The sequence below is a fragment of the Parasteatoda tepidariorum genome, chromosome 8 (assembly GCF_982258835.1).
Source record: "Parasteatoda tepidariorum strain Cologne lab strain chromosome 8, Ptep-v5.0, whole genome shotgun sequence".
In the NCBI taxonomy this organism is placed as follows: domain Eukaryota; kingdom Metazoa; phylum Arthropoda; class Arachnida; order Araneae; family Theridiidae; genus Parasteatoda; species Parasteatoda tepidariorum.
Window position 1 is genome coordinate 103,276,176 of NC_141762.1, and position 16,437 is coordinate 103,292,612.

The window sequence follows — 16,437 nt, forward strand, 5'->3', positions numbered from 1 at the left end:
GTGCTGCCCGATTTGTTTTGATAACAAGTTGAATATTTTGGAAGATTCAAGGTTTGGCCTCTCTTCTAACTTGACTTTGGTGTGCAAAAAATGTGATTTTGCCAATGCATTTTGTACCTCAAAGAAGGATAACAAGCAAAGTGAAATCAACACACGTTTCGTGCTTGGTCTGAGATTGATTGGCAAAGGTTATACTGCTGCTAAAAAGCTTTCGCATTATACTGAATCTTCCTCCCTTTCTATCAAAAGTTGCTTTCAGAAAACAAGAGGCTAAATTGTTGACTGCTGCAACTTTAACTGCAGAACATTCAATGAATGAAGCTGCGAAATCTGTGAAAGGCCAAAATGATAATAAAGATTGTGGAGTATCAGTTGATGATACATGGCAACGCCGGGGATTTTCATCATTGAATGGTTGTGTTTAGTGTTATTTCAATCAACACTGGCAGAATTTTAGACATTGAGACAATGTCCCAATACTGTAGGATATGTAATTTATCCAACCCTAGCGAGCATGTTTGCAGGAATCACAAGGGCTCTGCTGGAAGCATGGAACCCATTGGTGTGCAGCGCATATTTGAGAGGTACGAAAGATCCCGGTCATTGCGATGCACAGAATACTACGGAGGCGGTGATTGCAAAGCATATGCGACGGTTAAACCCATTTATGGTGATAATACTGTCACAAAACTCGAGTGTATTGGACACATACAGAAAAAGAGTTGGATCCCGGCTGCGTAAGTTAAAGAGTACTTTAAAAGGTGGTAAAGGAAAACTAACGGAATCATTTATCGACAGATTGCAAAATTATTACGGGATCGCCATTCGCAGTAATGTTGGGAATCTTGAAAAAATGCAGTCTGCTGTAATAGCTGCATTTTACCATTGCTGTTCAGCATCTGCAGAGCCGAAACATGGCCTGTAGGTGTTGACAATTGGTGTAAATATCAGCGTTTTTAAATGAAGAATATTCTGAAGTATCTAAGGGCTTACCCCAAAATCTCATCAATATCATAAAGCCAACCTATTTTGAGTTGTGCGATCAGAAGCTCTTAAAAAAATGCCAATGAGCAATGATGTTTTGTGGCAAATTGCCCCAAAAGAAACATTTGTTGAACTGACAACTTTGAAAATGAGTGCAAACATTGCAGTTTGATGAAGGTTATAGTGGGATACTTTCGATATTCACTGAGTTAAAAATCTCTCCTGGTCGATATACATTAGCAGGACAACATACTCTGGATGCTGAGAGAATTGTCGACATTCCTCGGCAGATAGGAAGTTCAAACGCAGAAAACTCAGAGTCTTCAAAAAAAGAAAAGTGTCTAGACAGGAGAAGGTCCCACATATAAGAAAGGCGAATTTTAAATTACAAATTTAAAACATCATTTGCTTTTTTTCAAAGCTATACATATATCCGATATATTAGTGCATATTGTTTCTTTTTATAATTTCAAAAGGTTTATCGCCTTATTTGTAATATCTGTCCTATTTGTGTTGAAAATTGCTCATATTCACAATATCAAAATTCTTAATAACTTTTTTATTATTATTTTATTTTATAATTATTAATTGTCATACATGCATTTTTAATTATTATAACATTATGAGAATGCTCGTGCAGTAAAACTGCCTTCTCGTTGAAGACTAAATGAGTTGTTGATTCTTGACAACATCAACTGACTAATATAAATGTGTGCATAGAAAACTCCGGGCATCAAATAAAAGTGTAAAACTGTGCATATATCTTAAGAAGAGTAGCGTCTATAAGACATAATAATATTTAGCTATCAAACAGTCATAAATATGAAGTAAAGTGCAATTATAAACTTTAATTGCATTTTTCTCAAAATGAGTTTTTTGCGATTTTTCACTTATTGCGACTAATTTTTGCGATTTTTCACTTGTTGGAGTTACTTTCAAGATAACTCCAACAAATTTTGTAATTTGGTCTTCAAATTTTCAGTGAATGTTTCTTACATATATGTTTGTGTAACTAACCACTAAAATTCAGATAACTTGGGATAGATTTTGTTTTATAGGATTTTTTCTTTTACGTAAAATGAAAAAAAGTAAAAACATTTTGAAAAAACATGATTAATAAAACATAATTTTTTTTCTAGTCAAGATATTTCTTAATCTGTGGTTCACTACACTAACTGATAGCTTTAAAGTATTGATACAAATTTTGATTGCCTTCTCTTTGATAGTTTTTAATATAGAGTGTTTTCCGCAAGCGATTAATTTTCTCTAAAAAACGTTATAAAACATCTCTTAAATAAAATATTTTTGGTATTTTTAAACGAAAGTAATTTTCCGTTGACCCCCACGAAAGTAATTTTCCGTTAATTAAAATAAAACTATTAGATACTGTGTTTGCACATTTATTTTATGATTTTAAATATTTATTAAAGTAATAGTACATTGTGTAACAATAGTTTTATGAAAAATATATTAATATTGAAATTTAAATACCTTATTATTAAATAATAAGTAATTATGCATAAGTAGATATAATAAGTAAAGTAACTAAAGATTTACTGCTTCTTGATCAATGAGATGGGTGTGCCTGGTGTTTTTTTGCAAGGTTCGCTATATTGGGTTCAAAATTGATCAATTTTAATTTTCGTCAAATTTGGTCAATTTTGTAATTTTCGTAAAAAAAACACAAAGTGTGCTATAGTTTTCTCGCGGGCTGTACTAATCCATATTATTAATGCTTACCTTCTTTTTTGTGCATTAATAATTAAAATTGATATATAAACCAAACGAATGGTTTTATCGAAACAATAACTAATTATCCAAAACTATAAAAGTTTTAATAATGACACTGCAAATATTCAACACAGTTTGCAAAGATAGCTGAAACTGCGTATGATATTTGCATTTGTAACGTCAATGCTCGTCACACGTGACATTTGGACAAGCGCACATATGCATATGACTTATAAACTGCGCTGAGTTCGTGCCACTGCGTGGTGCTACGTAAATACTTGTTTCACCCCAATAAATATACGTTTATTAATTTATGTTTTATAAAGAAACTGATATTGAGTCAATTGTAAAAAAAATTCACAAATTTTACATACTTAATTAAGTATGTGTGATTTGCGTATTGAGAACTGTTTTTTTTTCCGACCCACAATCGACCCTTCCGATTCGGATCGACTCCCATTCGCCCCCCTGTCTCAGATCGACCCCCGCTTTTGTTAAATAGACCCCTGGGGGTCTATATAAACCACTTTGGTGACCTCTGCCCTAACCGGTCAAATGACCGTTGAAGAACTTTCGCATCGAAAATGCACTTTGCTTCGTGACTTTTTCTAACAATTATAGACAGTTAATATTCTATTATTATTCTTTCTTTTTTGTATTTTGTTTCTTTCGAATAATACTTCTTGTATACCTACTTCTAAAACAACCGGTCATTTGACCGGGGGAACAATTTATTGCTTTATAAGACTTATTATGATGTAATGCGCATTCAACGTATTGCATTCGATTAATTCGACTTCATTTCTAACAACCTAGGTTAGTTCTTACCCTGAAAAATGTCGAAACAATCAAGACACCACATGTTCTTAGAAGAAATAATATTAATTATAAGAATAATTATAATTCTTATAATTATATGAATAATTATAATTGTTATAATTATATGAATAATTATAATTCTTATAATTATATGAATAATTATAATTGTTATAATTATAAGAATAATTATAATTCTTATAATTATAAGAATAATTATAATTCTTATAATTATAAGAATAAGAATAATAATAATATTATAATTCTTATAATTATAAGAATAAGAAGAATAATAATATTATAATTCTTATAATTATAAGAATAATTATAATTTTTATAATTATAAGAATAATTATAATTGTTATAATTATAAGAATAATTATAATTGTTATAATTATATGAATAATTATAATTCTTATAATTATATGAATAATTATAATTCTTATAATTATAAGAATAATTATAATTCTTATAATTATAAGAATAATTATAATTGTTATAATTATAAGAATAATTATAATTCTTATAATTATAAGAATAATTATAATTGTTATAATTATAAGAATAATTATAATTCTTATAATTATATGAATAATTATAATTCTTATAATTATAAGAATAATTATAATTCTTATAATTATAAGAATAATTATAATTCTTATAATTATAAGAATAATTATAATTCTTATAATTATAAGAATAATTATAATTCTTATAATTATAAGAATAATTATAATTCTTATAATTATAAGAATAATTATAATTCTTATAATTATAAGAATAATTATAATTCTTATAATTATAAGAATAATTATAATTCTTATAATTATAAGAATAATTATAATTCTTATAATTATAAGAATAATTATAATTCTTATAATTATAAGAATAATTATAATTCTTATAATTATAAGAATAATTATAATTCTTATAATTATAAGAATAATTATAATTCTTATAATTATAAGAATAATTATAATTCTTATAATTATAAGAATAATTATAATTCTTATAATTATAAGAATAATTATAATTCTTATAATTATAAGAATAATTATAATTCTTATAATTATAAGAATAATTATAATTCTTATAATTATAAGAATAATTATAATTCTTATAATTATAAGAATAATTATAATTCTTATAATTATAAGAATAATTATAATTATAAGAATAATTATAAGAATGATCGAAATAAATTAGAAGAGATATGTTTGCGGAAAATGTACAATGGAAACACCCTGTATATGTTAAAAATGCGTTGAGCAATTAATTAAATATTCTTATTCTTTGTGTTTGTTATACATAAAATCTGGCAATATAAAATTTTGTTTAATTATAATGAAGTTTTTTTTTAGTTTATTTCCTTCCTAACATCCATATTTTATACATTCAATCAAGAAACATAAAGTTCGGTTTTTTTGACCGGCTATAGTAGAAATAGGTATACATTAATTGTTGGTATGTTTAGTGTTAGGTAAGTTTATTTTCCCATTTTATTTGTTCCACGTGGAAAAGTGGAAATTTTTTATGGTAAGAAAGAGCGTGAAGAATATCACTTTAAATATTTTATTAACCGTTTTTTATGGGGGGGTCTACAAAAAGTTGTTTTTCAAGATTAGTTTTTCTATGTAATAAGTGGAGATTTTAAAGTATTTGAACTAATTTAATCCATAGACTGCGTACAGTGCGCAAAAAAAAAACTGACCACCTTGAAAACTTTTGATCTGATGAAGGGATCTTTACTTTTTAGATTGATTGGTTGACTGAATGTAGGGTTTAGTGGCACAAGATTCAAATAAGGACATGTTGCGCCAAACTGTACGGTAAAATAGTTTAAAAGTCTAAGTGCATACAAATTTAATTGCAGTACAATTATAACTGGTAAAACAGTAGGGGAGAGCGGGGTCAATTGTAACAGGGTACGATTGTAACAGAGCAAAAATTTCGAGTGTCGGGTTCTAGATTTGGTTCCTAGGTGGCGCGCAAGGTGTATTTAATAAATCTACATGTACACCTCTGATGGCAATCATTTTTATGTACTTTTGAAAGAGTTAGATCACAAAAGATATTTTCACGCCACTCAAGTACTTTTTTTGGTATTAGAATATTATATTGTAACAAAGTAATTTTGTTTAAACAAATAAAAATTAGTAACCGAATATGTAAGTGGACACCTTAATTAACATTTCAATAAAAAAAAAGATTAGTTTTGCTTATTAACTAGCATTGTTTTTAACAAATGAAGCTGAAATGGCGTCTTGGGGACAATTGTAACAATAAGTAAAGGGACGATTGTAACAGCTGAAAATAAATAATCTTATGTTTACAAACCATTACTTAAGTCTTTAAGAACCACCAATAGTTTCCTATATCATTTATATTATGTTGCACGTGCATTATTTTATTTGTCACCTTTCACAGCATAAATTAAAATTTTTAACCCCTTAAAGTAAAAAGCTTAACCCTTTAGGTCTCTGCTCATTATTATTTTTACTCCTAAAATATCACTACTATTTTGATCAATAAAGAAATATATCACAACTATGATACTATGTATAATTAACTATGTTTTAGTTGAATTTATGAACTGTTACAATTGACCCCGTAAGTGGTGACAATTGTAACAAGTGCTCGACTGTCAAAAATTGTTAATAACTAATATAATAACATTTAAAATTAGGTATTTATTTTTTTTTCTAGTAGAGGATAGTCTACTTTACTCGTCTGTCAATTAATACTAATATTATATTGGATTTTTTGTTAGTTAGAAATAGTTAAGTAAAAAATGTTACAATTGACCCCACTCTCACCTACTATCAAGTGAATAAGACAAGATTAATGATTTAAATAAAATCAGATAAAAGGTATGAATAAACTCATATATAAAGTATGAGTACAGTATAATACGCACACAGTAGGTAAAATGGACGATGGTCATAAGATATTTACAAAAGTGTATGAAACAGTAAACGTGTTAAAACTTTTATATGCAGTTAAAAATACCAATGACACGTAAAAATGCTGAGATCATGTCAAAGTTAAAACACCGTAAAATTTTGTGAGACAGGTAAAATGGTCAAAAGTGAATAAAATCATGAATAGAATAAAACTTACATACAATTTAAAATGCCAATAGCACGTAAAAATGCAAAAATGTTAGGATGATGAGAGTCACCTCACAAATCTCCCATAGATAAAATAGAACTACCATAAAAGGTAAGACGATGTCTGTTAAAACACGGGCAAATGATTAAAATATGGTGAATCGAAAGTAAAACATCACAAGTGTTACATTGAGGAGGTGGTTCACCAAACAACAAATGTAGATGGGTCAGTCTGGTATGTCCGATTCGCAGCCGGGTAAGTTTAACATCTGCACTACGTAATCGCAACACAGTAAAGGGTTCCAAATTTGATTTAGTAGCGTGCAATTCATTATTCACTTGGTTATCCCACTGTTGCTTCACTTTTTAGAACTCAATCTTAATGGCTCAAGGGGGGGACCACAAGTATACTGATTAATAAGCTCAGACGATATTTTAAGTTACGACATCAAGCACAAAAACGTACTTTCTATGAATAAACATACATTTTATCAACGGTTTCGGATTTCTGATCCCCGAAATATCGGGGGGACCCCGCAGTTTGGGAAATAGGGTCCCAATAGATTAGTCAGGAAAGCGGTTCGAAGTTCGAACCCCTTAATGTCAATCTTACTTTTTGCCTACTTCGCTATGCTCGAAAAAATTTTAAGCGAATTCAGAAAATTTTGTACTCAATTATAAAATTCGTTTTTTCAAAAATAAATCCATGCAAAAAATAAATTTAAGTAACAATGTATAATTTTTTTTTATTATTTTATTAAATAATAGTAAAAAAAATTTAAATGTAAGGAATGAAATATTTCATTTTAAAGAATATAATTTTACAGGGCAAAATGCACATTTCGAACAAAATCTGTCGAATAGTTCCTGAGAAATTGAAGTATCGGACTCTCTTGAAATTCAATTTCTCTATTCAACCGATTTTGCTCAAATTTTGTATTTAGCCTTGTAAAATTATAATCTTTAAAATAGAATGCAAAAAATTGTATACCTTATTAAATACCATTATTAAGTAAAATAAAGGTTCTATGGAAAATACCTTTCAAAAACTATTCGTTGCAGAATTGCGTTGATGTAATTTTGTCAGAAAGAATTAGCAGGGGATTTAAAATATCGCGTGTCTTATATTTCAAAATGTGATTAATTAACGGAAACGTATCGACAGCAGAATGAAGTTTCATTTGTGAAAACTAAATAAAGGGCCGTTAAAAGTAAGTTACTCCCCCTCCCCTTAAACAGCACAGTGGGCCAGCATCCAAGGTTTCGTGGCCAAAATTAGTATTTCGATAAAATTTGTTTCAAAATTTGTATTTAGGGGTTTTAATGTGCAGGTAAATTGATTTCGTAGTTAAAATATTAAAATACACTAAAAATACCCAAAAAAACAAAATGGCAGCTGAAATATGGCGAGCAAAAGTTAAAAAAAATATAGTTCGCTTAAATAATGAAATATAGCAATGAAAATACAATAATTTTCGCATTTTTATACTAAAAATGAAAAGCAAGTTATATTTCCGAAGTAATATAACAAGATAACGCGAATTAATTACAAAATAACGCGAAAACATGAAAAAAAAACCAATTTTTGCTTTTCAGTATATTTAGTCCACCTTTGTAATACGGGCAAAATGGGGCAGGTTTTTTCGAAAGAAGAAACATCAAAGAAGAAAACAACAAGAAAGTTTAGCTAATTACCTCACGGAACTGTTTGGAACTAAGTTTCGAAAGTCATTCAAACATCGTAAAATGTCAAATGATAAGATATAAACTATAAGTTTGTCAAGAGTATTAACTAATCCAAAAAATTTAAAAATTTTACTATAATTTCAGACTTATTACTCTGATAAAATTATAACAGTAAGGTGAAATTCCTATATACATTTCTGAAATAAAAATTTTAAAGTTACATTTAAAAAAAAATTTAACACATTTTTTCATTATATTGTACTCTCGTCGGTCCAAGAAGTAAATTATAATGTTGGAATGCGCGAATTATAATGATTGCGAATTTGCGCTTGCACCGACCACAGTGCTGATGCGAAATATCATCAGCGGCATCATGGGTTAGTCCTCTTGAGGTCAGGCTAGCCGTGGGAGGTTCTCGCAGTCTTCCTCACCCTGTAACGCAAATGGGGTTAACTCCAACAAAAAAGTCTTGCACGAAAGCAAATTTCTCCCAATACTTTATCCAGGAGTCCCCTTGTCTTCTGGATAGGGTTCGAAATGACAAGGCTACGGAGTTGAACACCAGTATTCGTAAACCCAAAAATTGGGTCAGCTGCTCAGCGACGCTTAGAAAATGAAATAAAGCATCTGAATATAGAGTTCTCTTCGGCAGAAGAAGCAATCAGAATGACGCAAAGAGCCACAGAAGCGAAACTTAAATCGAGTCATAAAATTCCTGAACATTGAATCGAGTCATAGTTGTTGAAGCCGGTATGTTGCTACGCCCGTTGGCTTCTTGGCGTCATTGTTATCAGCCAAGAGCCAGTTGATGTGAAACAACAAAAGAGCATACACGCTCCGCAGCGCTACCAGCGCACCCGCAAAATAAATAGTTTACAGTCCACGTTTGATTTTATATACACCCGCAAGCTATCGGCCAAACACTGGTCCGAACGATCAGGAGGATAAAGATCCAGTATATCGCAAATTTACAATAAAAAACCCGCATTCATTATTGGACTGACCACGCATCGCATCAGAAATAACGCAGCATATCTCCAGCCATAGAATTAGTGAAAGGTAGGCAAATTTTCATCATTTATTTACCGCATAATTTCATTTAATAAATAATGGATAACATCGAGAAATGTAGAAAGAAACGCGCTACAATCAGAACTAGCGCTACAAAACTAATAACAAAAGCAGATACTATAATACAAAGTGACACTAAAGAAATAACAGAACTAAATGAAATATTTGAGCAATTAAGTCAAAAGGAGAGTATTTTGACATCATTAAATTCTGAAATTGAAAATTTAATTTCGGTTCCAGCAGAATTCGAAACTGAAATTAGCGCTAGCGAAGAATACAGCGAAAAAATCATTAGTGCTAAGTGCAAAATTAAAAATTGCTTAACGTATTTAGAATCAGTTAATCAAGTGAAATTAACTCCCGCAAGTTTTGTAAACAATAGTGTTAGCATAAAATTACCAGAAATTCCGCTTCCGAAATTTTCGGGTAAATGTGAAGAATGGAGTACTTTCAAATTGCAATTCAATAATGTTATTACATCCAATAATCAGTTGACAAATGCACAAAAACTACACTATTTAAATTCAGCTTTAATCGGAGAAGCTAAAAATCTTATTACATTAGATGATACATTCACTTCATTATATACAGCTTTAGAAGAAAGATACGAAAACAAAAGGTTAATAGTAGAATCTCACGTTAAATCAATATTAGATATTGAAAAATTAACGCATGAGTCGGCTAAAGACTTACGTAATTTAATTGATTGTGTAAAGAAAAATATAAGAGCATTAAAAATTTTGGAGTATAATCGCAATGATCTTTCTGATATTTTTGTTTTAAATATAGTACTTCAAAAATTGGATAGGGAAACTCGAAGGCAGTATGAATTAAATATTAGCTCAAACGATGTTCCTAAATTAGATGATTTATTTTCATTTTTGGAAAAACGAGCTCAAATATTAGAAAATGTTAGCAAAACCACTCCTTTAAGATTTAAGTTAAGTCAAGAGAGAAATCCAAAAACGAAAACATTTCTAATTAATAAAAGTGTAACTCAATCATGCATTTTGTGTAAAATGAATCATCCTATCTTTAAGTGCGATTCTTTTTTGAAATTGAATAGTCATCAGAGAAGTGAGCTGGTATCAAAACATAAATTGTGTTTAAATTGTCTAAGCAGTCAACACAAGTTATTGAATTGCAAATCGAAACATTTATGCTACATATGCCACTCAAAGCATAATACACTACTCCATAAAGAACGCGAAACTATAAACAACTCTGCGGTTTTGGCTTCTTCTTCTCACGGTCATGACCTCAATCCCGAAGCAGCGGTATTTAATATTCATCAACAAAATAATGAAATTGTTTCTGCTTCTTTATCTTGCATTAATTCGAAAAATAAAACAGGGCTTCTTCCGACTGTTTTAATTTGGGTTTTAAATCCTTTAAATGGATCTTATATTCAATGTAGGGCGATATTAGATTCAGGCGGCATGTCGAATATTTGTACAGCTAATTTCGCTAATAAATTAGATGTACCTCAAGAAAAAATAAATTATCGGGTTTCGAGTTTGGGCGGAAACGAAACTACAATAAGATCAAAAATACAAGCTACAATTTGTAATGGTAATAGTTCTTTTTTGAAAACTCTTGATTTTTTAGTGGTATCCAAAATTACCGATTTTCTTCCTGTTACATCCTTCAAAGTAGATAAGTTAGAAATTCCGCAACAATTAGCAGATCCTAATTTCGCGGTAACTGGAAGAATAGATATGCTTTTAGGCGCGGAGGTATTTTTCGAAATTATCAAGGCTGGAGATATCCGCGTTGCAAACAGTGATTTGGTGTTTCGCAATACTGTTTTTGGATACATTGCAACTGGAGCAATAAATACCCGCACTCCAGAAATTCACTGCGGTTTCATAACCACTCAAACAGAAGTCGAAGACTGCTTAGAAAAATTCTGGAAAATAGAGGATATAGACTATAAAATAAAAATTCAGAGTGAAGAAGAAAAGTATTGTGAATCACATTTTCAGAATACTTATCGCAGAGATGAGCATGGACGATTCATCGTAGAGATGCCAGTTAAGGACGTTGAGCGTTTAGGAGAGTCCAAGGACTTAGCTGTGCGACGTCTGAATCAACTATGGAAAAGATTATCCAGAAATCAAGAAATGCAAGATTTATACAAATCATTTATGCAGGAGTACTTAGACATGAATCATATGGAAAAATATGATGATAATGAAAGCAATTCCGGTAATCAAATTACCTATTACCTCCCACATCACGGTGTTTATCGTCCAGAGAAGGCAACCACTAAGTTACGTGTTGTGTTCAACGCTTCATCAAGTACCTCAACGGGTGTGAGCTTGAATGATGTCATTTTGAAGGGGGACGTGGTCGAGGACATTTTCGAAATCATGACTCGATTTCGTAAACATAAATATGCTTTCACGGCAGACATCCAAAAGATGTTTCGACAAATCAAAATAGATCCATCGCAGCTTGATCTTCTAAGAATTGTGTGGAAAGATTCAGAGTACGCAAAACCGGTAACATTCAGACTCAAGACAGTCACTTACGGAACTGCTTGCGCTCCATTTCTCGCAATCAGAACTCTCAAGCAGTTGGCTAAAGATGAATTACAATTTCCACTGGCATCATTAGTTCTTTTGGAAGATATTTATATGGACGATATCGTTTCAGGTGCTCAAAGTTTAGAAGGTGCTCAGAAAGTGCAACAACAGCTGAACGATATTCTATCAACTTGTGGAATGTCTCTTCATAAGTGGAACTCTAATTCAAGGGAGTTAAGGAACAGTTTACCTGTAGGTGACCCAGCAGAGCATGATTTTGCATCAGAAGTTGATGCGAGTGTCAAAACTTTGGGTGTAAGGTGGAATTCAATTGAAGATCAATTTACGTTTAAAGTATCCATCCCAGAAATGACCACCAAATTCACTAAGCGTGAAGTGCTGAGTTTTATAGCAAGACTGTATGACCCATTAGGCCTTTTGCAACCTGTCATCACGAAAGCAAAGATATTTCTCCAAAAATTGTGGGTACATAAACTGTCGTGGGACGATCCCCTTCCACCACAAATCGCAGGTCAGTGGCTTAATTTTGCATCATCTATGCAACATATAGAAACTATTCGCATTAATAGATACATTTTAACTGACTTTTTTACAAAAACTGTTTTAATGGGTTACGCTGATGCCTCGGAATTAGCGTATGGAGCTGTGGTTTACATGTACTGCCCAGGCCTAGCTGAATCTAGCACTTGCCGTCTTATTGCGAGCAAATCTCGTGTTGCACCCATAAAAGTCATTTCTATACCACGTTTAGAACTATCAGCTTGCTTACTTCTTTCTCAACTTATAAGAAAGGTTTATAATTCTCTTAAAATGGACATTGACGAAGTCATTTTGCATACAGACTCGACCATCGCACTTGCATGGATTAAAACGCCAGCCCACCAGCTTAAAACCTTTGTTGGAAACCGAGTCTCCAAGATCCAAACCTTGACTGAGAACTACCAGTGGAGACATATTTCTACTCATAACAATCCCGCAGATCTCATTTCCCGTGGCTTGGATCCTCAAGAACTTTCCTCATCAGACTTGTGGTGGTCGGGTCCGTCTTGGATGAAAAGTGGTGAAATATCGCATTTGGAGGAAATCCCTCTCTCAACAGACGCTCTCAAAGAAGAACGCAAAAAGACATCGTGCTTGATTGAAACAACTCCTATTGACTTTCCGATCATTTACAATGTTTCAGCATACGTTAAGTTAAAAAGAATTATAGCTTGGTGTCTCCGCTTCATAATGAACTGTAAATCTCCGAACAATCGCATAAATGGTTATTTGACTAGTAATGAGATAAAACTAGCTAGAAACGTTTTGGTCAAAATAGTACAAAAACAAGAATTTCCAAACGAATATCACCAGCTAAAAAATAGCAAACCAATTTCTTCGAGTAGTAAGATCCTCTCCTTGAATCCGTTTTTGGATGAAGAGGGCCTTATCCGTGTTGGCGGTAGGTTAGAAAATACACAATTATCGAATGAAAGAAAACATCCTATTCTCCTACCGAAAAAACATCACTTAACTAATCTAATTATAATTCATTATCATGAATCCTTCTTGCATGCTGGAGCACTTTTACTATTATCAGTTATTCGCAAAGAATTTTGGATAGTAAATGCTAGATCAGTTATAAAAAAGCAAATCTGGAAATGCATAAAATGCTTTCGATTAAAAGAAAAAACCGCGACACAGATAATGGCTCAATTACCACCTTCAAGAGTAACGCCTTCTAGAGTATTTTCTAAGACTGGTCTGGATTATGCAGGTCCATTTTTTGTGAAACCGCGATCTGGACGTGGAGTTAGATCAGTTAAAATGTACATTTGTATATTTGTGTGTTTCGCGACAAAGGCGGTGCACATCGAAGTTGTTGGAAATTTAACCGCTGAATCATTTATTGCAGCTCTAAAAAGATTTGTTGCGCGAAGAGGAAAACCAAATGAATTATTTTCAGACTGTGGTTCAAATTTTGTTGCTGCAAATAAGGAAATTAATCGAGTAGTTAAATCTCTTCAAAAAGAAGAATCCATCCATCAGTATTTTGCCGATGAGCAAATTAAATGGCACTTTAACCCACCTTCAGCACCTCACTTTGGAGGAATTTGGGAAGCTGCTGTGAAATCCGCAAAATCGCATTTGAAAAGAACAATAGGTGATCATAAATTGACCCTTGAAGAGTTTTTAACTCTTACTGCACAAATTGAATCCTGCTTGAACTCTCGTCCTTTGTGTCCAGTATCGGACGATCCCGCTGAGCTTTCAGCACTTACCCCAGGACATTTCCTTGTGGGAACCGCTCTTTCCTCTATACCAGAAGAGAACCTTCTAAGCGAAAACATATCCCCATTAAAACGTTGGCAGTTGACTCAAAAACTTTTCCAGAATTTTTGGAAAAGATGGGTTAACGAGTATATTTCCAGCTTACAGCAGCGCCCCAAATGGTTGCGAGAACAGCCTAATTTGAAAATTAACGATTTAGTTCTCATTAAAGAGGACAATATTCCACCTTTGAAGTGGAAATTAGGGCGTATACAAGAAGTTTTTCCTAGTGCTGATGCTAAGGTAAGAGTGGTCAGTGTCAAAACTGAGACTGGAACTTATAAAAGACCCATTCACAAACTGTCAGTTTTACCTATTGACTGATTAACTTTCTTTATTTTATTTTAGACTTTTCTTTTGTTTTGTGTTAGTTATCCGGTTTATACCAAGGAATCTATACATCTGTTTATAATTATATATATTTAAATTTTATGTATGTTGCATTAGTTTTTTATAATTATCTTTTTATTAGATGTATAGTTTAATTCTGTTTTTTGTCAATTTATGTGCAAATTTTGAAACTATGTTTCAAGGTGGCCCGGTATGTTGAAGCCGGTATGTTGCTACGCCCGTTGGCTTCTTGGCGTCATTGTTATCAGCCAAGAGCCAGTTGATGTGAAACAACAAAAGAGCATACACGCTCCGCAGCGCTACCAGCGCACCCGCAAAATAAATAGTTTACAGTCCACGTTTGATTTTATATACACCCGCAAGCTATCGGCCAAACAATAGTTCATGAACATCCTTGAACCCTAACTTCTCATGTCGAGAAAGTTGGCAGTGTTTACATTAATTGTTTTTAATTATATTGACATTATTCATTATTTGAATTAATAACATCTGCAGGAAGTTTTGATTCGCATCATTTCAAATTCGTGGACTGACAATGGATTACATTTTCATTTGTCCGGGGGGGGGGAGCATTGTTGGAAGCAATCATACGATATTTTTTAAACAAAAGTCAAATAAAGGTTCTTTTTTCGTTTTGTACCAGATGCGTTTTCAAAATTTAATTATTTTATAATATTTCCTACTAAAAGAAGATAACAATTTTTGATCACGAGAGTGCAAGGTACAATATATATTTAATGAGCTTGCACATTCATAAAAATTTGTCCATACGAATCTTCGGGAGTAAAAAAATTTTAAAAGACTGCGTCCCCTGCTCGCGCGACTATCTAGCCCCATAATTGTTTTTGTTTTTCCTAAAAAAAAAAACAATTCGACATTTACCACGAAAAAAAAAGTTTTTCTAAAATATAACATTATTATAATTTAGCGCAAGAAAATTTTGTTTTTATCCTAACGAAAAAAAAACTTGGATTTGAAAAATAATCGAATTATCGAAAAAATAGTAATTTTACTCATAATAATATATTTACAACAAATTTAGAATCAAAATGAACATCAATAATAAGAATTTATTCAACAACTTCTTCTCTTCTTCTCATTGGCATGACAGACCAGGATGGGGTTTGGCCTGCTCAACAAGCATGTGCCAAGACATTCTTCCCTTAGTTATTAAACAACTATTGTACTTTATTTTTGATGTTAGAGTCAAGCGCAGGTGTTAATAAATTTCCACCAAAAATGGACAATTAAAACTTACTTAAAATAGCAAAAATCACGAAAAATGCTTTTAAAATTGATTCACATTTTGAACAGATTTCAAAAACAAGTAATATGAAAAAAAATTAAAGTCAATTCCTATTTAGGTCAATAAAGAAAAATTTTGTACTTTAGTTACTTTTTATTAAATAATTAAAAATATTTCTCCTCAATAAAAGTAAAATTTATAAATTAAATTTAATGAATGAATTAATGTTTGAAAAAAACTGTATTAACATCAAGTGTCATTCACTACAAGTTCAAAAAAATGTATTTGAATTTGAGTGGATGAAAAAAAGTATTTTATTGACGATTGAAAATTTGAACAATATATAGGGGAGAATGTGAACCAATAGAAGGAATTAAATTATGCCTTTAAAATTGATTCAAGTTTCAAACAGATTTCTCAAAAAATAGCATTAAGTTCATAACTAAAAATGGCCCTTACAGAACGCCAAATTTCAAAATTCTAGTTTAATTTTTTCAAGATTAATTCGCGTACAATTAATCTTGAATTCACCTAAATCTTGAATTCACCTAATTAATCTTGAATTCACCTAAATTTTGAAAAT

General features: G+C 31.4%; 1 protein-coding gene across 1 annotated transcript; it reads left to right on the forward strand.

Moving 5' to 3' along the window:
- Positions 1–514: 514 nt before the first annotated feature.
- LOC147806592 (uncharacterized) lies at positions 515–14,581 on the forward strand. Its single transcript, XM_087149691.1, has 2 exons — positions 515–921; positions 10,816–14,581. The coding sequence occupies exons 1-2, from the start codon at positions 515–517 to the stop codon at positions 14,579–14,581; spliced, it is 4,173 nt and encodes a 1,390-aa protein (XP_087005817.1).
- Positions 14,582–16,437: the final 1,856 nt, after the last annotated feature.